Source organism: Pogona vitticeps, chromosome 3 (genome assembly GCF_051106095.1).
Source record: "Pogona vitticeps strain Pit_001003342236 chromosome 3, PviZW2.1, whole genome shotgun sequence".
In the NCBI taxonomy this organism is placed as follows: Eukaryota; Metazoa; Chordata; class Lepidosauria; order Squamata; family Agamidae; genus Pogona; species Pogona vitticeps.
The window spans coordinates 224,919,692-224,944,930 of NC_135785.1; the positions used below are offsets into that span (position 1 = coordinate 224,919,692).

General features: G+C 41.6%; 1 protein-coding gene across 2 annotated transcripts in view; it reads right to left on the reverse strand.

Annotated features, from left to right (window-relative positions):
• NECTIN3 (nectin cell adhesion molecule 3) overlaps positions 1-25,239 on the reverse strand; it is a 111,419-nt gene that overhangs the window by 49,461 nt on the left and 36,719 nt on the right. For both annotated transcript variants that reach the window (XM_020809869.3, XM_020809860.3), the window contains exons 2-5: positions 19,662-20,000; positions 6,934-7,230; positions 5,204-5,321; positions 84-235 (exon numbers count right to left, since the gene is read on the reverse strand). In XM_020809869.3, the coding sequence (XP_020665528.3) occupies positions 84-235; positions 5,204-5,321; positions 6,934-7,230; positions 19,662-20,000 (906 nt within the window). The remainder of the gene's footprint in view (positions 1-83; positions 236-5,203; positions 5,322-6,933; positions 7,231-19,661; positions 20,001-25,239) is intronic.

The following is a 25,239-nucleotide window of genomic DNA, read 5'->3' on the forward strand; positions in this document are numbered from 1 at the left end:
TTGATTTACAGACATTTAAACATTTAGGTGTTGATGATAAAAAAAAGAAAGGGGGAAAAAAACCCAGAAAACATATGACTTACCTAAGATGTAGATTGTCTTCTGATCACTTCTTTGGCCAAGTGAATTGGCCACTTTACAAACATAGGTTCCAGTATAATTGTAGGTCAATGGACTGTTGAAATGCAGAGTATTGTTTAAAGGCTGCAAACCTTCAGGCCAACCGCCATCCAATCTGAATTGCAAAATGTTTATAAGCAGTTTGAGTGCTCTGAAAAGTGTTGTTTTTTTAAATACACTAAATGGTTTTCTAAAGTCAAAATAATTTGTGGAATGGTTCAATGAGGAAAGTTAAAAAGGTCATGTGTACAAGCATAAACAAAAACAAATAAAAACCCATGAGAAACAATCTCCAAATATTGAATGTGAGAGCAATCTTGCTGTAATATCAGTCACTCCACTGGTCTCCAAATAATGACCTCTGGAAATCCTGTCACATACTTTTGAGAACTTCTTCACACTTGCAAGACCAAATAATTTACCACAAATTATCACAAAGAGACAGAGTTGTTCCTCTGCCTATGAATAATCAATTTCCTCCCTCACTGGGCGGAGAGCTGAGAACACAAGACATCTCTAAACTGTTTTAGGAACTCGCCAAAGTCTTTAGAGTACAATCTAATCAATATGGATTACTTTATCTTCACAAATCACTTTGAAAGCATTAAGAAATATGAAGACATAAATACCTTAGCTAATATTAAGTTATTTAAATGACCAAACAATCATTTAACTACATTACACAGAAGAATGCGCACTGGCCCTCTCAAATTAATCTTCAGAGTACTGTATGTCACATATTGAAAGTTCACTACTTATATATCAACTGTAAGACCTGCAAACTCCTACAAATTCCCCAGAACAATTTTTATTAATTTATTAATTTATTTTATTTATATCCCGCCTATCTAGTCATTTAAGACCACTCTTCTACTTCAGCAAGTCAGAAGCTATGGACTTAGCAGATTACAATACTGAGTAGCTGTGAGCCACCACTTCAATATTCTGCAGGCATTATCACTCCAGGACTTCATGGCCATTTAGACTAAAATCAAACTGTACAAGCCTCTCTTATGTGCTGTTTAACTTACAATGCAAAGAAAATATAATTTGAAATGTTTCAGTTTATTCTTTGTGGTGTAGTTTATTAATCATATTTTATGTAAGCTTGTAAGTCAATTTAAAAATCAGTTAAGCATTGTACAGTTGTAAACTTTGCAGTTTAATTCACACAGTATCTGAAACCCTGTTGCTTTAGTATGTACGTGGAAGGAATGGCATCTTGTTTCACTGCTATGTCTCATGATCATGGAATATGTGGTTAGAAGCATGTCATGATGGAGATGTAGTCAAAGAAATATAAAATGGAGTCAGAATGGTTCTGTGTAGAGATGATTTGAAGGACTTTTTGATGTGTTTCTCTTAAGCACTATGAGAATGTTTTCCTGTGACTGTTACAACCAAGCATTCAGATATCTTGAGGCCATGTCGAGAGGTCCAGGGAAGATTCAACATTCCAAGCCTATTACAGAAGACAAACAACACCTGCACTCTCATGGGAATAAGAGGTGGGGAGAGGTCGTACAACCTCCAAAAAGTTAATTGGTTAACAGCTAGAGGGGGCCAAAAAGAAAGGAGAAGCTAGGAAAGTAGAAAATGGAAGATGGGTTATGTGTTCTGTGTTCACTATTGTTCACTTGTGTTCCAGTGTGTTCAATGATTCCTGATTATGGATTTCTGTTCTGATGATGGTATGAGAATGTAGCTTGAAAGAGGGAGGAAGTAAAGGAGGAAGCAGGAGGTGGGGGCACAGCCCACTATAACCTCTGTAGCTTAGTTTAGTAGTTTATTATTTTAAATGGGAAACAAGTATTTTATTTAACCGCACTAATCTTTGAATACAGTGGGGTCTTGACTTAAGAACGGCTCGAGTTAAGAACATTTTGACTTAAGAACCGCTCTCACAGGAAAATATTGACTTGACTTAAGTACTTAGATTTGAGTTAAGACCTGAAAAAAACCACGTGGGAGGCAGGGAAAGTGCAAAATTTGAACTTTCAGTTAACTGTTGGCCAGTGAAAAGGGTGCCTGTCTGCTTCCTCACTCCTCCCAGCATTTAGAGAGTGGATTGGGAGACAGTCTTCGGACTGCCTGGTACTGTACTGCCTGGACTGTATTTTTCCTGCCTTCCCTGAACCTTTCTTGACCTAAGAAAAAAAAAGAAACAAAATATCCCCTCTCTAGTGGTCGAAGGCAGATAGCAGCTTCCCATTAGTTTCTATGGACGGAAAAGAGCAAATACGGATCAAATGGTTTTCAATGCATTCCTATGGGAAATGCAGATTTGACTTGAGAACTTTTTGACTTGAGAACCGCCTTCCAATACGAATTAAGTTCTCAAGTCAAGACCCCACTGTATGTTCTTGAATGCTACTGCTTTTGCAATATAAACTGATGTTCTATGGAATTCTATTTTTCTAATTAAAAATTACTTTCAAAAACCCTTATTGAGGACTGGTCTCTTGAACAGTAAGGTCTGGCAAATTCCAGTGGTGAAAAAGGCCACAGATTTGCTATCATTTAAGAGTCCTACCTCACTGAGCTGTTTTAAATTCTAAGGAATCACAAAGCCCTGGTGTATGTACTTGCTAAGTTTCTAAATAAGTGCAAAGTGTTCTTTTTAGGTCAGACTTGTTTCAAAGGGCTTATGCTATGCACTGCTGGGGTCTAGGGACTTGGCCCAGCATAAAGGTGGTAGATAAGTGCCAGAGAATTCTCTGATTGAGTGCCCTGTGATCCCTAAGAGGGTCGGGAGCACCACTATGTAATTCCAAAAAATCTAAATGCCTCTAATGCATCAGTCATCTGGGCATCTTGATCAACCTCAAAAAATTTCATCTGACATGTCCAATGGCAGGAGCACTTCATGATATGTGAAAAGAAAAAGGTATATCCCTCTTGCTTTAAAACTTAGAATACTTTAAAAATGTTTTGAAAGGGAAAAAAACCTGTTGCTACATTCTGCACTGTGTTTACATATCAGTTTCATTACTACACAAACATGAAGACTGGGAATGGAAAAAAATGAACTCCCAATCCTATAATTTGGCAGAACCGCTCAGGCCAAATTATTGGACCGGGAACTATTAAAAAGGCAGGAGGCAGCCTCTGCCTGAACTCGTTCTTCATGCATTTTGCAAGTCTCTCTGAGTCCTTGAGATCTGCTAAGGTACTCTGTACTTTTCAGAAGGCGTAAAGAAGCAGAGTGGTAACTGCATGGAAGAAGGCTGCTCTACCTCCTGTCATTTTGACAGCACCCAGTTCTATAATTTGGTCTAGGGGGTTCTTGTCAAGCTATGGGCCTCCCAAAGGTATGGGGCTTTTGTTTTCCCCAGAAGTCCCATACCTAATTAAGCCTGAAGTCCTATAAATAGCTCCCTGGGACTGTGAATAAAACACTGAGATCAAGGAGATTTGTTCCCGAGTAAGCAAATACTGGATAAAATTCTGTAGCTTAGCACAGTTAAGTCCCAGCTAGAGCAGGTCCACTGAATTAATGGCACTTACAGAGGAGACTCACCAAACCCCCACTGATTCAATAGACCTTCAGTATTTGCAATTTACTGTGCTAAGCAACAGGGTTTTAACTAATGGACGGCACCACAAAGATATATAAATTTCAGGAATTTAACTTCAAATAACACTGCAATACAAATAGATTAAGATAAAACTGCATCTGATTTGCTTGTAAATACAGTGAAATTACAATAACACTATTAAATAATCTATTTACGAGACAGCTCTTAAATAGTAACAAATAGTGATTTTTTTAATTGAAAGACTTTATTCAACATTCTACAGTGTTGTACATTTATAATAATAGTTCTGATTTAAGGTGACTCTTTCCACAGTTTTCTAGGTACGCAGCACTTAGGAATGGGACTGTGCAGCTTGCCCAATGCTATATAGGCTGGCTTTTCTCTTGAGAGGCACTGTAAGGAATCAAACTTCCAACCTGTTGCTCTGCAGCCTGGTACCCAACTCGCTAAACTATTTACAGCTACAGTAACAGAAATTTTCTCAGAACTGTCATTAAAATTTACCGAATATATCATTTTTGATCAATATATAACTGGCAAAAGTCTTCCACTCAAAATTATAAAAAATCATCAGAAATGTAAAAGGCTATATTTAAATAAATAGACATATAATGATCACCGCATCACTTTTTTCTCCAACATCTGTAACGTCTGCTAAAACTGGCTATATTTGTTAACCAATTCAACCTTATCATTTCAACACTGCATTGGAACAAATAATTTACAGTATCTGTAAGTTACAAACTACTGTATAGCACAATGGTTTAGGTATCTGACTGTGGAGCCAGAGGTTGGGAGTTCAATTCCCCACTGTTTCTCCTTAACAGGGGCTGGACTTGATGATCCATAGCGTTCCTTCCAGCTTTGTAGTTCTAAAATGATGATGATGATGATTCAGACTGTATTCTGCATTATGCTATGAAGTATCTGGATAAAAGGAAACATTTTCATGTCTCCAAAAAGCACTGTATAATTCTATATGTAATCTTTCAGATGATAATAATGCTGCTTAACAGTATTTGTCTCACTGTCAAAACAAAAGAACACTTAATCTCAGAGGCCAGTTACATGCTTCTGGGAGATTCAAACATATAAAGTCTGTTTGCCTCTGCCCACTGGCAAACTAAAGGTATATCATGTCAGTACACTGAACACAGAGCTGTCATGATTAACATTCACTGATTAAGTGATTATGATTTAATTTCTAAATTCTTCTTTAAAATCTGTATTAAGTCTATAAATATGCTATACATTGCGGTAATGAATTTCATAATTTGGGATCCTAAGTTCATTACGTACAACAGAGACAAGAAGGTGCTGTTGGATGCCAACAACCATAAACTCCAGATAGTAGATGATGGTGGCAAACTACAGGCCAGCAACTCCCAGAGGGCTAAAGTCCTCACTCCATCATGGGTTGATAGGTAAGAAATACAGGAGCAGTATTTTAGAAATAAAGCTCCTAGAATTTAAAAACAACATTGCAAGAGTTTTTCCCAAAAAACACACTGAGTATTATCACATTTATTTAGGCAAGAACTTACCGACTCCATGTAAACTCCATTGGCAGTGGATTTGCATCAGCATTACACCTGAGCAACACATTTTCTCTTCCAATATACCAGTTTCCATCATACCCAGTAACTGTAACTTCAGGGGAATCTATAAATATACATGTATTTAAGCTACTACACATGAGATAAAAAAACTGTTTCAAATTCACAGACCAGGAATAAGCTTGTGTGGATTCTGACCACTTTAAACATGTTTACGCTTAAAACTTTTCAGAATTTTAAAGCACTGACACCTAATAGCATATCTGACTGTTCATCTCACACCTATGTTGATCTGCAAGCTTTATACACATTAAATTTGATTTCATCAAGAAATGTAATCAGTAATTGGGAAATCTCTTGTACAGAGGGTAGACAAATAGGTCTTTAAACATCTAGGATACTTTATAATGATTATCTAGATCAGACATCAGTTAGTGCATTTCATTTGAACAATAGGCCATATATTCAAGTCTGGAATATCATTTGTTAAAATATGTTGCAGCAAACATATATTAAATAACTGGAAATGTCCTGCAAGTTATCAGCATCCTCAGAATAAACAAACACCATTTTGCCTAGAAAAACTGTTTATTATTCTAGAACATACTTTGAATGTACAAACCTCCAGATTCTTATTCTGCAGTTTTGACAGATCAAATTAATGCTATTGATATAATTATTACCAATGCAACACACTATATATAATTAATAACTGATGTTAATTGGAGCCATTAAATGAGTATGCCAAAGTCCCAACTTCTTAACACTGTCCTGACCAAAATTAACCTTAAATTCTTCCTTGGAGGAACCATACCATTGTGACAAAATGGTCACCATTATATTATAAAAACAATGGTCAGAATCATAGCTGGTATTGACATTTTTATCACACTTCAGTCTCATGATTTGTTGTACAATAGGAAATGACTCAACCACATTTTTGTATATTTGTTCAGAAGCCTCATGATCAGCTAACTGTATTCAGCTAAAATTGGCAATGTTATATGTTACAAGAAACAAACTATCTATCTAGCTGCTTGAAAATCTTTGTTCATATTTTGAACATTTTAATACATTGCAAGAAAGAAGGCAGTGGGGGGTATATACCAGCTCACTGCACCCAGAGTTCTGAATTCCAAAAATCGGTCTGTTATTCATATGATATAATAAATAATACCAAGGCTTAACAGAAAGGATTTTCCTTATAAAAATTCCTAATTATTTCCTCAATTCCATTCTTTAGGACAGAATACACTTTTTCTTTCTTTCTTTCACTAATGAATTAATTACTTTATTAATTTTTATACTGCTCATCTGGCAGCCAAGGCCACTCTAGGTGGTTTACAACAACAAAACAATAACAATAACATCATCACAAAAAAACTCAACAACATCCATAAAATATAAAGGTGTAAAAAAATACCATAAAATAAATGCAAAATAAAGTAACCAATATAATTATGCACACAATACATCACTGTTGTGAGATATGTTTAGAGACTCAAAACAAGATTGTATGTATCTTCATGTTTACAGTTTTAAACAGACAACATCTAAATGTTTCATTTACAATTTGTACTTTTACATAAAACATTCACATAGTTCAAAATTTCCAAACAAGAAAAATATAACACTTTATACTAGAAGGACATCCTAGCATTTATTAGCTGTTTCCTACAGGAAGTGACAATGTTACAGAGCATACAGCAATTACTTACACTGAATATCCAGCACATGAAGCATCCTTATCTCCTTTTCCAAAGCTGGATGTTTCACAACACAGGTTATACGTCTTCCTCTAGCAAACCTTGTGGGGACAAGTTTATATCGACTTTCCACTGTAACAGTTTCATTTGAATATGCAGTGGAAGTGGTTTCCATTTCACCAAGGTCACCTTCCCAAATGACCTCGGCAGCTGGTTTTCCAGTAGCTGCTGTGCAAATGGCTGCAACCGTCTGATTGGCGCCATCTATTAAATCATTTGGTCCTTTTCTTAGACTCACGATTGGTTCAACTATAGAAAAAAAAATCTTGATCAGTAATCATATCAATAAACGTATCTAAATAAAATTTCCAGGATTGCTCTGAGCACCAGACAATTAAATGTCTTGCTTCAAACCATTGTGAATTCAAACTAAGGGTGAATTATTCCTTGGAAGCATATGAAATTATCTGAACTTTTAAAAAAAAAATTGTTCCAGCTTGCATGCTACAAAGATTCTTCTGAGGAACTAAAAAACAAGCAAGGTTTAACAGTGATTAACTCTTTACTGATGCACTCTTTACAGTGTATTTCCCATGTATCAGCCACATCAAAAGCAGAGTTCCAAACAGGTAAGAACAACCAGAGTCAGAGTCACGATTTTCAACAGTCTGTTTTAACACCATACATAGGAAAAGACAAGTTTCTTATTTTAACTATGGTTCTTTGAATAGATGTCCATGAATTCACACTAATGGGTAGCATTCTGCGCTTGCACAAATCCTCAAACCTTCTAGAGCTAAAAGTGACAGCTTGTCCCAGGGGCCCTTGGCGATGTTCACTACACAGGGCATCATAGCCAGTTAGACTGGGGCAGTGGATGTCTCGTCTATCTGATCAGAGTGCTGAGGAGGGAGCTTGGCAAGACGCAGTGTAAGGTCTGAATAGTACTGGAGATCTGGGGAGGTAGAGGGTGGGCAACTGTCCACCACATCAGACTCCAGGGTGATAATCAGATCCTGAGGGCTGGATGCCACCCGAGAATCAGGAGTGTCCTTGGAATCCAAAGACTGGCCCTGTTCTTGCCGGGCAGGCTCTGGCGAATGCTGAGACCCCCCCAAAAATGGCCACAACAGAATGGTTGGGTCTGGGTGGATGGTTCCTGGGGACCAGCAGTGGTGGAGTTGAGGCTGCTTAGGGGTTCAAGAGCTGAAGGCAATTTGGAATTAAGTTAGTGCCGCTTGGAGCAGGATTTCAAGGGTGCCGATGCCAAAGCTACAGGTGGCATAGAGGTTGGCTCAAGCGTGAGAAACGCAGGCCTTACCAAGGTGAAAGTAGGCTTGTATCAGCACTGAAATGAGTGTCCAAAACGGAATGATGGTTGTGATAGTAGCCCAGGGAGAAACTCTGAGGTCGGTGGAGAGAAACCAACTGTTGGGGGAGGTTCAAGGCATCCCATGGTGTGACCCAATGTGCTCACCAAAGTAGTAAGGATGGCAATATGTACTGGTTGCCCCAGGTTTGAGCCACTCTTAGGCTTGATAGGTTTCCGAAGGATGATAGGCTTGTTCAGCAGTGCTAAAACTCTATAAGACTAAGACATTACCCCAACTGTTATATGGATTATTCTTAGGGCCAGTCAGCACACATTTTGCACCTCAGGAAAGGTACAAATTTTTAAGAACAATTTTACAATCCAAATTTTAAGAAGAATTTTACAGGTTCTCAGATGTGTCACAAATGCCGGGATAAGAACTGGGTATAGGATGCCTAAAAGTAGAAGCCTGGATTAGCATTCTCTCTCTATACACATTGTTTAAGGCCTATCTTATCCCGATATTCACTGATAACTTCCAATCGAACTAGGACATATTTGTTCAGAGCTATATGATGAAAGTTGGTGACTATCCCCACACCATTTTATTATATGGATTAGACCAGGCCAAAAAACAAAAACCCTGTTAAGAACTGAGGATACTACTGAGCACCAATTAGATCTTGCCAACTTACAAAACACTATGGAAAGGGTCAATATTAAAAATGTTATAAAACCAGCTAATTATCTAACATCACTGGATTTAAAACAGTTTAGGGGAGCTTTTACTCTGGCAAAGTGTACTGTCCTCCCCACTGCTATGCCTGAAGGGAAGTACAAGAATGTTCCACTTGCTGAGAGGCTGCTGTGTTCCTGCTCCCTTGGCAAGGTCAAGTCCATGGAGCACATCTTTTACCACTGCCCCATTGTGCAGTAGCACAAAATCATATTATTACCCTATTGACTGAAAACATCCCTGGCCAATCAGAGAAAACTAGAATTGAGTATCTCTTCTCAGACAGGGATAGTAAGATATCATACAAGGTAGCTGGGTTCTGTCTGTGATTCTCAAATTTCAGAAATTTCCTCATACTTGACTCTGGTATTGGAATGGAGAGTTTTGAATTGCTTGTATCGTCGTCGTCGTTTAGTCGTTTAGTCGTGTCCGACTCTTCGTGACCCCATGGAACAGAGCACGCCAGGCCCTCCTATCTTCCACTGCCTCCCAGAGTTGGGTCAAATTCATGTTGGTTGCTTCGCAGACACTGTCCAGCCATCTCATCCTCGGTCATCCCCTTCTCCTCTTGCCATCACACTTTCCCAACATCAGGGTCTTTTCCAGGGAGTCTTTTCTTCTCATTAGATGGCCAAAGTACTGGAGCCTCAGCTTCAGGATCTGTCCTTCCAGTGAGTACTCAGGGTTGATTTCCTTTAGAATTGATAGGTTTGTTCTCCTTGCAGTCCAGGGGATTCTCAAGAGTCTCCTCCAGCACCACAATTCAAAGGCATCAATTCTTCAGCGGTCTGCTTTCTTTATGGTCCAGCTCTCACTTCCATACATAACGACAGGAAAAACCACAGCTTTGACTATTCGGACTTTTGTTGGCAAGGTGATGTCTCTGCTTTTTAAGATGCTGTCAAGATTTGTCATCGCTTTCCTCCCAAGAAGCAGGCGTTTTTTAATTTCGTGGCTGCTGTCTCCATCTGCAGTGATCATGGAGCCCAGGAAAATAAAATCTGTCACTGCCTCCATATCTTCCCCTTCTATTTCCCAGGAGGTGATGGCCATGATCTTAGTTTTTTTGATGTTGAGTTTCAGACCGTTTTTTGCACTCTCCTCTTTCACCCTCATTACAAGGTTCTTTAATTCCTCCTCACTTTCTGCCATCAGAGTGGTGTCATCTGCATATCGGAGGTTGTTGATATTTCTTCCGGCAATCTTAATTCCGGCTTGGGATTCCTCCAGTCCAGCCTTCCGCATGATGTATTCTGCATATAAGTTGAATAAGCTGGGGGACAATATACAGCCTTGTCGTACTCCTTTCCCAATTTTGAACCAATCAGTTGTTCCATATCCAGTTCTAACTGTTGCTTCCTGTCCCACATATAGGTTTCTCAGGAGATGGATAAGGTGGTCAGGCACTCCCATTTCTTTAAGAACTTGCCATAGTTTGTTGTGGTCCACACAGTCAAAGGCTTTTGCATAGTGAATGAAGAAGAAGTAGATATTTTTCTGGAACTCTCTGGCTTTCTCCATAATCCAGCGCAAGTTAGCAATCTGGTCTTGAGTGCCTCTGCCTCTTCGGAATCCAGCTTGTACTTCTGGGAGTTCTCGGTCCACATACTGCTGAAGCCTACCTTGGAGGATTTTGAGCATAACCTTCCTTTCCCCTTCATGGATTGCTGCCTTGTCGTGGCGAAGGGGCTTGAGTAACTCAGAAAAGCTATAGGCTATGCCGTGCAGGGACACCCAAGACGGACAGGACATAGTGGAGAGTTCCGACTAAATGCAATCCACCTGGAGTAGGAACTGGCAATGCCACTCCAGTATCTTTGCCAAGAATGCCCCATGATCAGAAACAAAAGGAATTGCTTGTATACTTGTTTGTTTTATACTTGTTGTATACTTGTTTGTTTTATGTCTAAGTTTGATGTTATTACGTACTGCAGAGATTGCATGGAACTGGGTTGTCCATTTTTCTGTATGGTGGGTCTGAGGACCGTAGGTAAGGAAACATGTGATTATGAGGTTTTAAATTGTGTTTTAATTGTCATTTTTTTTAATGAAGTACAGTACCTGAAATTTTGAAATGTTATGGTACCTAGATACTAGATTTTAAATGGTCTTTTAATGTAAAATGTTTTATAAGGTATTTGGAATTTTAGAAACTGTAAACTTCTATGTTTTCTCCCTGTGTGATTGGTCTAAGGACCGTAACAAGAAACTGTATTCTAGGATGGTAGGCTCGGTGATGATGGACAGGATACTGAGCTGCTCTCGGAGCCCAGGAGGAAGTGGGAGAGGGGCTCTCATCAGGGCCTTGCAGGGAAAGGTTGACAAAGCACCATGTGTTCAGGAGAAGCTGATGGAGAAGCAGAAGAAAAGGGAGAGTGAGGAGGTTGCCCTGACCCAATTGGGGCAATGGCTGAAGGTGGGGGAAGGAGGATGATCTCTGAGCTCAAGGGCATCATCATCAGATGGTAGATAATCTTGGTGACTACTTGGGAGGGAGTGGCATTCAATGGGTTTCCATCCTGGGAAGCCATAGGTTTCGGTAGATCCCGATCCTAATGAAGCCTTTTAGGTGAGCACTCGGCATTGGGTTCATGCTTCTTTTTCTTTCTTAGAATAGTAGTGGAAAGTCAAGGTCTTTAGGGCCGAGACTTTCAAAGTCGAATCCTTCAACCTCAAGGATTCTAAGCATGAGGGTTTGTAGGCTGATGAAGAGAGAGTGGATTCAAGCGTCGGAGCTGGTGGTGCATCTCTGGATAGATCCACATCTTCAGGGGCCCAAAGGAAATATTATCTTTCAATAAACCTTACATAATATAAAATCCAATTTACTGTGTCAGGTTGTGATTAATTCTCTCTCTCAATCCAGATACCCAAAAAGAGTTGGTTCCTGCCAGAGTAAAATGCACCTGTATTTTTACAACGTAATGCCATAGTGAAATAAATGTGATGACCAATAGATTCATCTTTCTCCCTTCCTTGATGATTGTAGTATGCTTGCTACCTTGGATCATATTTGGGACACATCCACAATAAAAGAGTTGAGCTGCAGATTTTTAAATGACGCTAGCTTCTTCCTCCCATACCCTATACAGGTTTTTGATATGTCAGGATGTGGGAGGTAAAACAAGTTTTTGCCACAATTTCTTAATCAGGTTGAGCAAGGAAGTGAGATCTGGACCAGAGAAATGGCATATTTTTTAAATCCTATCAAAACCAGGGTCAGTCTCAGGTGAAGATCTCTTGATTTCAAATGCAAAAACCCAGTCATGTGCAGTGTAAGATTTGAAAAGGATCTAGTGTCCTCTAATGGCAAAAGGAGACTTCTATTGCTTACATCAGTATCTGAGGAAGTTAAATAAGAGAAGATACGATTAGGTTACTGTCACATACAGCACAGATGGTACCTGTCTGTCATGGGTTTGGAGGGAAAGTTCCATCCTATGGGGAGTGGAAGGCGGGACATCAGGGGGGAGGAGCTGTACTGTATATATTTGGGGGAAGTCCTTCGTAAGAGAGCTGACGTGGAGAAGTGGAGTTGGAGTCTGTGGGTCAGACTGAGTACAACTGTTCGTCAGATAGTACATACCTGATAGGTTCAGGTTTCTATCTAGGTAGCCAGAACGGATAGGTTCAGGATCTGTGCGTTACCTTAAAGTGTTCCGTGGGAACCAATCAGTTGGCTGTGTATGATTGGGACTATACCAAGTTCCAGTATCCTATTTACCTGATCCTTTTATTTACCCTGTTTGTTTTTTCAATAAACCTTGTTCTCTTGTTTATTAAAATCCATTCCTGGTCTGGGTGACTTGGGAGAGCGAACGGTTGGTGGCAGCATAACTACAGGGTGGGATACTCCAGTAGGTCTGGGGTTGCTACATTTGTTGGTGTCCAGCGGGTGGGATACGACTGGTCCAGTTGCCCAGTGGTCCAGCAAAGCCTTGGCTAGTGTGCCCAGAGCAAGGGGGGGTCTAGTCAGGGAAAATCTGAGGGCGCGTAGGTAATCTTCTAGGCTTACCTCACAGGGAGGTAGGCTAGTGGAAGAACGTGCAAACTCAGATTGGGGGACTAGATTAGGGAGCTCTGAGGCAACCCGTTTTGGCGGGAAAGGGCTGAGGCAAAGCTGCGTGAAGTAACAGTGATCTAGCCTGTCTGCTGAGAGGCCTAGCAGAGGGGGTGAATTCTGTCTGGCAACAGTTGCAAGTTGGTGCTGGAGGCACAGCAGCAGTCTATAGAAGGCTGTTTCTGAGGCAAAAGGAAAAAAGTCGTCATTTTATTTTGAGGCGTGACTTTTGAAGGCAGCCTGTTCTGGGGGGATTATGCCCTTGACTCGAAGCCAAATGGCAGAAATGGGGGAAGTGAGAGAACCACTGGGAGACCAAGGTTCTGAGGAGGAATTTGGCTCAGTGCAGGATGAGAGCACGGGAGAACTGACCTCAGAACTCAGAAAAATGCTCCTAGCCCAACAGCATGAACTGAGGGTGAGGGAAATGGAGGAAAGGGAAAGGGAGAAACAAAGACAATTTGAAATGGAAAGGGAAGAGAAACAGAGACAGTTGGAGTTAGAAAGAATGGCGTTTGAGCTGAAGAAGCTGGAAATAATGAGTAGAAATAGGAATAACAATAATAATGAGGGGAACCCAGGGAATGGGGAAGGCAGCCTGTCTAAAACTGACTTGAAGAAATTCCCTGTGTACAACAAGGGAGATTGCCCTGAGGTGTTCTTTTCCCTCGTGGAAAGAGCGTTTGTGGACTTCTCAGTAAGGGAAACTGAGAAGATGACCATTATGCGATCTTTAATCAGTGGCAGCCTGGCAGAAGTCTATGCAGAGATGCCAGTGGAACTGCTGAAAGACTTCGCTGAGTTTAAAAAACTGGTGTTTGCCCGGCATGGGATAAATGCTGAACAGCTGAGGCAAAAATTCAGGTCACTCACAAAAAAACCAGAGCAGACTTTTACCCAAGTGGGGGCCCAACTGGTGAGGTTGCTAGAGAAATGGCTGTCTCAGGAGGGGACAGAGACCTTCCAGCAGCTCAAAGACCTGATAGCGCTGGAGCAATTTTATTCAGTCCTGCATGGGGAACTAAAGTTCCATGTGAGAGAGAGGAAACCGAAAACTGTGACAGAAGCGGCGGAGATCGCAGATTTTATTTCCCAAATAAGGAAGCCCTTAGGTGCTGAGGGGAAAACTGTGGGTAAGCCCAAAGAAACCTACAGCAGGTACTCTCAGGGACCGGGGAAAAACCAGCAAGGGGGAGGGGCCCATGTTGAAGGGAAGCCCTCTGACATGAAACCACCAAGACCTCAGATTTTGGAGGGAAAACCAAAAACAGATGAGAAAGACTCCAAGTACAGCAGAAAATGTTATTTCTGTCAAGGAAAGGGCCATCTAATCTCAGAGTGTGAGAAATTAAAGCAGCTAAAGGGAAATTTGCCTCATGATTTGAGTGGAACCAAGCCAAAAGCTGTGTTCTGTGTCCAGACAGAGCAAAGCTCCTTGCCACTGAGGGAGCCTGTTGCCATGGCGACTCACTCTGGACCAGTTACATCTGCTGATCAGGCTGGGGAAAATGGTCCTCTTGTGGAGGTCAAGCGCTGCTTACTAGTTAGGACAGATTCGCAATTGTTTGAGACCGCTGGGGTGGACGTAGGAATATTTGACCATCAGTATAGGGGGCTAAGGGATACTTGTTCCCAGGTGACCCTGTGCCATCCAGACATGATTCCTAGGAAGCATATAATCCCAAATGAGAGCCTGAAGGTGGCAGGGATTGAGGGGCAGGTGATCTCACTGCCAGTAGCTGAGGTACCTGTGAGCTTTCAAGGCTGGAGGGGAGTTTGGCGTCTAGCGATTTCATCGACTCTGCTAGCAGCCGTGCTCGTGGGAAATGACCTGGCTGAACATGTGAAACGGGTGCTAGTGATTACACGCTCACAAGCTACCACGGGGACAGTTCAGGGGGGTACTGAAGAGCCCGAGGCTGAAGCAGATGAGGGTAGTCCCGAAGCGGTGGCAGAAACCTTAACCACAGACAGCAAATTTGGCCAAGAGCAAAAGGCAGATGCCACTCTCCAAAAGTGTTTTGAAAAGGTGACAGACACCCAGCTAACACCTGAAACCCCAGTGAGATTTCACGAGAAAAAGGGAATTTTATATAGAGAGACCCTGATGAATGTCTCAAAAGGGGGAGATGGGATCAGAAGTCAGCTAGTGGTACCTGAAAAGTATCACCCCATGATCTTACAAAGGGGGCACTCTGACATGTTTACTGCGCACTTGGGGGTGAACAAAACACAGCAGAGAATCACACAAAATTTTTACTGGCCTGAAATAGGGAAGCAAATCAAGGAGTTCTGTAAACAATGTGATGTGTGTCAGAGGCAGGGGAATAACCGTGAAAGGTCCAAAGCGAAGTTCTGCCCTTTGCCTGTGATTGACACCCCTTTCAAATGTATAGGAGTGGATATTGTGGGACCTTTGCCCAAGGCCACAAAGAGGGGGAACCGGTTCATTCTCACCATTGTGGACCATGCCACGAGGTACCCCGAAGCCATTCCCTTGACTAACATCGAAAATAACACAGTGGCAGATGCCTTGGTGGGGTATATGTCCAGGATGGGATTTGCCTCAGAAATAATCACAGATTTGGGCACATCGTTTACATCAAAGCTCATGAAACGGTTATGGCAAATCTGTGGAATTAAACACAAGGAAACCACTGCCTATCACCCCGAAAGTAATGGGTTAACGGAGAAGTTCAATGGGACTCTGATGCGCATGATTAGGGCTTACTTGGCAGAGAATCCAAACAATTGGGACCAGAAGCTGCAATCCCTTTTGTTTGCTTACCGATCAGTGCCCCAAGCCAGTACCGGGTTCAGTCCGTTTGAACTTTTGTTTGGGAGAAAAGTAAAAGGTCCACTTGATTTAATCAAACAGAATTGGGAGCAGATCACCCAGGGTGACCCACAAGATGTTGTGACGTATATAGACACTTTAATGAATGACCTGAAGAGAAACCTAGAGCTAGCAGCAGAAAACCTGCAAGCTCAGAAGGTCAGACAGAAAACCTGGTATGACCAGAAAGCCAGGGAGAGGCACTTTAACCCAGGGGAGGAAGTGCTTTGGCTTAGGCCCTGCAAAGAGAACAAACTGCAGCTCAAATGGGCAGGACCATACAGGGTCATTTCCAAGATGTCGGACCTGAACTACCTTATAGAACAGGAGGAACACCAAGCACGGAGGGTGGTACATGTGAATGCCCTGAAACCCTACTACAGAGGGGAACAGAGGGTTTTATTTGCCATAAAAGCAGCTGAGAGTGAGGGAGCTGAATTGCCCTTCTGGGAGGGTAGAGGGGAAGTGAAATACAACCCAGATGAGGTGAAGATCAGTCCTGCACTCACCCAAGACCAGCAGCAAGAACTAAAAGTGCTGCTCACTAAATATCATAAGGTTTTTTCAAATAAGCCGGGGATAGTGAAGGGAGTGATGCATCGGATCCACACAGGGGATGCACCCCCGCAAGCAGTATCCCCGTACCGAGTGACGGGACCCTATAGGGACAAGGTGCGGAAGGAGCTGGACGAGATGCTTAGGGAGAACATAATCGTCCCCTCTTCTAGTCCTTGGTCCTCTCCGATAGTCCTGGTGGACAAGCCTGATGGGAGCATTAGATTTTGTGTAGATTACCGGAAATTAAACCGCGTAACCACTCCTGATGCCTACCCAATGCCCAGGCTAGACAACCTGATTGAAACCATAGGGGGTTGTCGGTTCATTTCATCGTTGGACCTAGTAAAGGGTTACTGGCAATTAAGGATTGATCCCAGGGATCAGGAAAAGACCGCATTTTGCAGCCCTTTCGGTCTATATGAGTTTAGAGTCCTTAGTTTTGGTCTCAGAAATGCACCAGCCACATTCCAAAGGCTGATGGACCAGACCTTAGCAGGGCTCAGTGACTTTACTGTGGCCTACATTGACGATATAGGGATCTTCAGCAATACCTGGGAAGATCACCTGAAACACCTGGAGATAGTGCTGCAGAGGTTAAGTGCAGCAGGGCTAACAGTAAAGGCAAGCAAGTGTCAGCTGGGTAGCCCAGAAATAAAATACTTGGGTCACATAGTAGGGGGAGGAGTGATCAAACCCCTAGAGGCCAAGATAGAAGCAGTTCGTGATTGGCCCAGACCCAACACCAAGAAAAAAGACAAATCATTTCTTGGGTTGGTGGGCTACTACAGAAAGTTCATCCCGAGGTTTAGCGAGATGGCGACACCCCTGACCGATCTGACGAGGAAGAAGACTGATGACCGCATCCCGTGGACCAGCGACTGTGAGGAGGCGTTCCAGAGGTTGAAGGAGGCCCTCATCCATTATCCAGTGCTGCGTGCTCCCGACTTCGACCGGGAGTTCATCATCTACACCGATGCGTCTAACAGCGGGGTAGGAGCAGTTCTTTGCCAGGAGGATGACAATGGTGACCAGCATCCAGTGTACTACCTGAGTAGGAAACTCCAGAAAGGTGAGAGACATTTGGCAACCATGGAAAAGGAGTGCCTGGCCATAGTATACGCGATTCAGAAGGCCAAACCTTACATCTGGGGAAGACATTTTGTTCTGTGCACTGACCACTCACCACTGCAGTGGTTAAAGACAATGAAAACACATAATAGTAAACTTATGAGGTGGGCTTTAAACCTGCAAGATTTTGACTTTGAAGTGAAGGTGGTCAGAGGGACAATGAACTGTGTTGCTGACGCCTTGTCAAGAAGACCCGACGAGTGAAGACGGCGAAGAAACCATGGACTGTGTATATTGGTGACCAAAAGTTAAATGTACCTGTTTATTGAACAGGCTTGGTTTGTATTAATAAAGGTAACTTAATGTATTGCAAATATTAATGTATAAATGCATAAGTGATATGTTTGACCTAGAGTGAGTAAGTATGGGTTATGGGACTGTATTAGAATGTATAACTGTTTATGTGTTTTGATCCTGGTTGTTTTTTTGGAGAAAAGCACTTTAGCTTTTCCCCCGCAAAACAACTTATAAAGGGGGGAGGTGTCACATACAGCACTGATGGTACCTGTCTGTCATGGGTTTGGAGGGAAAGTTCCATCCTATGGGGAGTGGAAGGCGGGACATCAGGGGGGAGGAGCTGTACTGTATATATTTGGGGGAAGTCCTTCGTAAGAGAGCTGACGTGGAGAAGTGGAGTTGGAGTCTGTGGGTCAGACTGAGTACAACTGTTCGTCAGATAGTACATACCTGATAGGTTCAGGTTTCTATCTAGGTAGCCAGAACGGATAGGTTCAGGGTCTGTGCGTTACCTTAAAGTGTTCCGTGGGAACCAATCAGTTGGATGTGTATGATTGGGACTATACCAAGTTCCAGTATCCTATTTACCTGATCCTTTTATTTACCCTGTTTGTTTTTTCAATAAACCTTGTTCTCTTGTTTATTAAAATCCATTCCTGGTCTGGGTGACTTGGGAGAGCGAATGGTTGGTGGCAGCATAACTACAGGGTGGGATACTCCAGTAGGTCTGGGGTTGCTACATTTATCTTTCCCTTTGACTTCTTAGCTTTGGGAGTGTTTGGATATGAGGCTTTCTGCATCTTTTTTTGAAGCCAGCAACTTCAATATTGATACCAACCAAACTGAGGCATTTGGAACCAATGCATCCTTTGTAGGTTTGCCAGGTGAAATATTGGGGTTCGATCCCTGAGCTGATGAAACATGCAGGTCTAGTTGCATCAGGGCCCTCATCAAGGATTTCCTGCAGGGCGGTCTTACACACCAAGAGCTTAGTGTGGGCCCAGACTGCCTGAGGACAGGAGTCCCCATCTTGTAGGGATCTCTCCCAAAAAAAGTACTTGAGCCAGGATTATTTGTTATAGAGGGTAATCTCAGTAAATCTCATGTGAACAGAGCAAGATTTGTGGCCTGTGGCCCTTCCCAAAGCAAGAGTACATGGAATGGCCAACAGCTAACAGGATCTAAGTTGGAACAGGATTCACACCTTTTAAATAGGCTCTCTGGGTCCAGGGGAAAAGGGTGTGAAAACGATAACTGCAACTAAAATTTTAAGGGAAAAAAATACAAAAAATAGAAGGCAGAGAGGAACAAGCACAAACAGGTTAATAACTGTTTGTGTCACCAGTTAAAAAAAAGACACTCAAGATGCTCTCTGGAGATGTTACCTCTGTGGCAGAAAAGAAGGATCTCATGGAGGATCCCTGAGAGGGAGCATGCTTATTGGGGAAGAGAGTGGAGTATTTGCTTTCACTAAGCTCTAGATATTCTGAGGATTATTGTGCAAGCACAAAGAGAACCCAATGTGTGATTTACAGAGACCATGATGAAGAACTACAGGGACTAGTTCCATAATAATTCACAACATTTTGTTTATCAACAAAAAAGTTTCTTAGTACTTTTAGGAGTGAGCCTGTGATAACATAAACAAGTGATTAAAATGGATCACTATATAGCACAGATAAATAACATCTGAAGAACTGTAAGTTCCAATCACATTAGGCAAATCACTGACCATCTTCTGCCAGCAGTTGCCTTCACTAACAGGAATGTTTCTGTTCACAAATATACAAACTTACATATAAGTGACTTCTAAGCTACCAGTTTTCATTTTTATCTTCAAATATTTAAGTGAAATAAAATTAAATAAGCATACCTAAAACAGATACAGTTGTTGATGACTGTGAGTTTCCTAGAGGGAATGTAACTGCTTTGCATACATATTCACCAGAATCAGAGAAGGTAACATTTGCTAGGATGATTGATGCATCAGTATGTGATGTGTTTTTCAATGATACCCTTCCTTGATATTCTCCTTGAACCGAAAAGCCATATTCAGGATGATGAACAGCAATAGTTTGCACACTCTTTCCATGTATCTTCTCCCATGTAATTTGTGTTAATGTTTCATTTATATCAATTATGCACTTCAGTGTAACATTCTTCCCCCAGACTGCTTTCACATGTGGATCAACTACTGGTCCAGCTAAGGCACCTGAAATGGGAAAACATAAAATGGAACAAAGTGTTAGTTTTGATGCACCACTGAGATTTTTTTTTTTTTTTTTTTTTTTTTTGCAGGGACATTTGTTCTTCCAGATCAGTGATTCCAACCTAGGGTTCCCAGATGTTCCTGGACAAAAAAACTCTGAGAAGCCTTCGTCACTAGCTGTGCTAGTCAGGATTTCTGTAGTCCAAAATACCTGGGAATCACTGTTCTAAATTATCCTTCACACACATATTCTATTAAAAACAATTATACTTACAGAACAGATTTCCAAAACTTCTTTGCCAATTTAGGAATGACGGTTCTAGAACTGTTAAAATACACAGGGTAAATTTAAGATCTGCTACTATACTTGCGATGACAGTGTCATCTACTATATGACTATACTATACTATTTGATAACAGTGTCATTGAAGTGACCAACATGATTTTGACCAAAACCTGGGAGGCAGTGGAAGACGGAAGGGCCTGGCATGCTCTGGTCCATGGGGATACAAAGAGTTGGACAACTTAATTAAACAACAACTATACTTGCTCAGGACATTCCTCTCTGTACACATCATGTGTTCATTGAGTAAACCCCTGGAGAACATAAACAGTTGGAGTGGGCACAACTTAAATGGGCTAAGGGAACAGTTTCCCACTAAAACACTGACTCTCTTCTGCTGTCTATCTATAAGAATATTCACTAGAGCTAAGAAAAAAAATCTTGTTTTCCTAACACACTACAGCACCAATGCACAACATTAAATTGCTTAGTCAGTGTAGTACAGTTTTTTCATGAACTACATGGACAGCTACAGAGACAAGACAAGGGCTTTTCTAAAAACTGCATTTCAGAAAAATGTATCACAAAAGAGAAAATAATTAATTATTGATGGCTGATTCAGGGATAAGAGGGAGAGAAGATGAGGAGTGATGGTACAAAAGACACTGCAAAGTGATTAGGCATTCAGAAGAAAATTGGGGACAGTATAGCAGAAAATTGAATACCTGACAAATTAGATATACTTTTCCATCTTTAAATATACTGAAATGTCGAGAAGAAAGGTGGGAGTCCACAGCAACATTGCATATCCAAAAAGGCAAGAAGAGAATATAGACATCCTTAGCTAAGATGGTGACCACTGGAAATGGAAAAACAGGAATCTGTTGTTCTCCCATTCCTGTTTCTTAGATTTTCTAAGAAAATGTCAATATCTCAGGACTGGTCTTAGCCAATTAATAGATCAAATAAATTAGGTTTGATTTGCTCTCCTATTTCTTAACTCCCACTTAGAGGCTGACTGCACAGGATTTTTGCACACTCTTTAGACCACTGCAGAGATGGGCTGGTGTACTTATAAAGATGGTGAAGAGTCAACCTGTGCTAGATTGCATCAGCCCACCTCCACAGTATTCCTTTCGGCCCCTGTCAAGAAGCTTCTATTTTTCTGGTGCTTTTCAATCTCAGTAATAAATCTTAATGAGATCAGGAACAATTTAGAGATTGTATTCACGAAGGCTTAGAGATTGCCAATTTATAGAACTGTCATAAATCAGATATGACATGATGGTACACAAGTGATTAGGAAAGATATGAGATCAAACATCAGCAATTATAGGAGGTTCCCCACCAGTGTATAAAAGGTGGGGATACCTATTACCCTTTCAATTAAGGGTCTGGTGGGAAATTTCATACACATTTAGTCCCAGTTCAGCATATCTTGCTAGCCTTTCTCCCCAGAGAAATTGAGTATTTCAAGCCAAAGTGCTCATAAAGCAGGATGGATAAAAAATAAATGATTTTTAAAAAAAGAAGTTTAAATCACAATTAAAATTTTAATTTTTTTATTTAAATCAGTTAAAATACCTGACTTTTTGAATTAAATAAAATCCGTCCTGTCATAAAGGAATACAAAATGGAGTCAGAGTACTTGTCTCTGGCAGTAGATATTTCTAGCAAAGGAATCCACATCTGAACATTCAGGATGTTTCAGCTGTTTTAATAACTTATGTAACCAACATTTGAACAGTGTCACTGAAGCTACCAACATGAATTTGACCCAACTCCAGGAGGCAGTGGAAGACAGGAGGGCCTGGTGTGCTCTGGTCCATGGAGTCATGAAGAGTCGGACCCGACTAAATGACTAAACAACAACAACAACAAACTAACAATACCCAATATTCAGAACAGTTAAGTTAGAAATATAGGCATGTGTATCTTATATTTGCAGAAAATCCAAACTTAAGTGTTAAAGAAACATTTTTACTGTAAACACAAAAAACAGCAGCCATCCCTCATTTCTAAAAATATTTCTTTAACACAGTTGTAAAAGTTTTATAAAAATGTGTTTACTGTATTCAGTTTAAGTTACAGCATTTGAAGCAGTTTATAATTATTGTAATACAGTATATACTTGGGGTTACTATTTATCCATTGGCTTGGTTATAAAGACTGGCTTTTGCCCATGCAATGAATGCTTCAACCCATTCATTTCCATTGCACAGCCTTCTATACCTTTAAAAAAACTCTGAACATGAATGGATAACTAGGAAACATCTTTGGTACAGCACATGAAACTGCACCAGTAAAGGGGAATTTGAAAGAACTGTGCAAAAGCAGCTTGTTTTGAAGACCAAAACTTAGGGGAATAGAGAGGTTACTTACCTGTAACTCTGTTTCTTCGAGTGGTCATCTTGTGAATTCACACTAATGGGTTAATCTGCGCCTGCGCAGAGGTTTCCGGAGTCTTCTAGAGCTTAACATTGGTTCGTCAGGACAGCCCCCCTAGTACACATGGTCCGCCCGTCCTGGCTAGTGCCTCAGTTCCCAAACTGCCCAACACTGAATCAATGAGACAGACGTGACGGACAGAGGGGAGGATGGGTGGGAAGTGTGAATTCACAGATGACCACTCGAAGAAACAGAGTTACAGGTAAGTAACCTCTCTTCTTTGTGGTCTCTGTGAATGCACACTGTGTTTAGTCGTTAAGTCGTGTCCGACTCTTCGTGACCCCATGGAACAGAGCACGCCAGGCCCTCCTGTCTTCTACTGCCTCCTGGAGTTGTGTCAGGTTCATGTTGGTTGCTTCGCAGACACTGTCCAGCCATCTCATCCTCGGTCGTCCCCTTCTCCTCTTGCCATCACACCTTCCTAACATCAAGGTTTTTTCCAAGGACTCTTTTCTTCTCATGAGATGGCCAAAGTATTGGAGCCTCAGCTTCAGGATCTGTCCTTGAAGTGAGCATTCAGGGTTGATTTCCTTTAGAATTGATAGGTTTGTTCTCCTTGCAGTCCAGGGGATTCTCAAGAGCCTCCTCCAGCACCACAATTCAAAGGCATCAATTCTTCGGCGGTCTGCTTTCTTTATGGTCCAGCTCTCACTTCCATACATCACGACAGGAAAAACCATAGCTTTGACTATTCGGACTTTTGTTGGCAAGGTGATGTCTCTGCTTTTCAAGATGCTGTCAAGATTTGTCATCGCTTTCCTCCCAAGAAGAAGGCGCCTTTTAATTTCAGGGCTGCTGTCTCCATCTGCAGTGATCATGGAGCCCAGGAAGATAAAATTTGACACTGCCTCCATATCTTTCCCTTCTATTTCCCAGGAGGTGATGGGACCAGTGGCCATGATCTTAGTTTTTTTGATGTTGAGTTTCAGACCGTTTTTTGCACTCTCCTCTTTCACTCTCATTACAAGGTTCTTTAATTCCTCCTCACTTTCTGCCATCAGAGTGGTATCATCTGCATATCGGAGGTTGTTGATATTTCTTCCGGCAATCTTAATTCCGGCTTGGGTTTCTTCCAGTCCAGCCTTCCGCATGATGTATTGTTAAGGTATATTTTTCATTGCCTGAAAATTGATATATGTGTGTGTGTGTGTGCACAGAACAAGACAGATGACATCACTTCCTCTAGACCTGGCTGATGCAACTGCACTGCAATACTTGATGAGCACACCTGAGTAGATGAGATCACCACTTTATGATTGGACAGACTAGGCTGGACTTATGTATAAAAGTAGTCAGAGAACACTGTTCACTCTCTCCTCTATTACTCAATTTCTGCGTGTCACTCTGTCGGTTTGAACACTGTATGCTGATGCTGTTGATGATACAAAGCTGTATGTATGTCCTGTAAATACTGTAAATTATTTGTAAATACACCACCGAGAAAAGGCAGCATTGTGGTCGTTTATCTGCGCCGTACTCTGCTGTACTCTGCAAAGAAGAGATAAAGACGCACCCGAACCACACACATTCCCGGGTACAGAGGTTATGGGCCCAGCACGCTCCCGCTGCGCAAGATAAAAGGTGGTGAGTAAACGTTGTGCAACGTAGGAAGAATAAATAAATGAAAAAGGAGGAGGAGAGCAGTGACAGCGAGACAGAAGCTAGTTCGTCTGTGGGGAAGGTACAGAGAACAGAAAGGCTTCAGAGAGACAGGACAATGGCAACATACAGCTCAGGAGTTGGTGCTCTGGCTATAAACAGGCTAAATGAGCAGAACTATAAAACGTGGGCAGTAAAATCCGAGATGCTGCTAAGAAAAGAGTCATTATGGCGCTACATTATTAACCCCCCAGCGCAGCCCGATGATGAGGAATTGGAGCAGAGTGAGAAAGCTCTAGCAACTTTAGTGTTGTCCCTTGAAGATACCATTTTAGTTCATATACAGGGACTAACAACAGCCCAGGAGGTCTGGAATAGACTAAAAGGGATTTATCAGCGAGAAACAACTGGAACAAAAATAGCACTTACCAGAAAATTGTTCCAGTGCAGAATGCAGCCGGGGCAGAGTGCATCGGAGCACTTAAAAAATATGAAAGACATGTTCAATCAGCTTCAACTCATGAACGTTGTATTTCCCCAAGAGCAGCAGGTTTATATACTTCTTAGCTCGTTAAATGACTCTTATTCTATGCTGATAACAAGCTTGGAATCGTTAACAGATGCTCAGCTAACTTTGGAATATGTTTCGAGTAGAATTTTGCAGGAGGAACAGCATTTACAGGAAAGAAAAATGAATAAACGCCAAAGCCACGTGGAGGCTGGACGGGATGGATATCCGGAAGCCAGCAGACGTGCCGCGGAAGAACAAAGGGGGCGAGTCCTGATGACAAAAGCTTGCTTCTTGTGCGGTTCCACCAATCATCTCCGGAAAGACTGTGATGCAACAAGAAGTCCTCCAAACCATAGAGGTACAACAGGAAGTCCTCCAAATCATAGAGATGTGACCGGAAG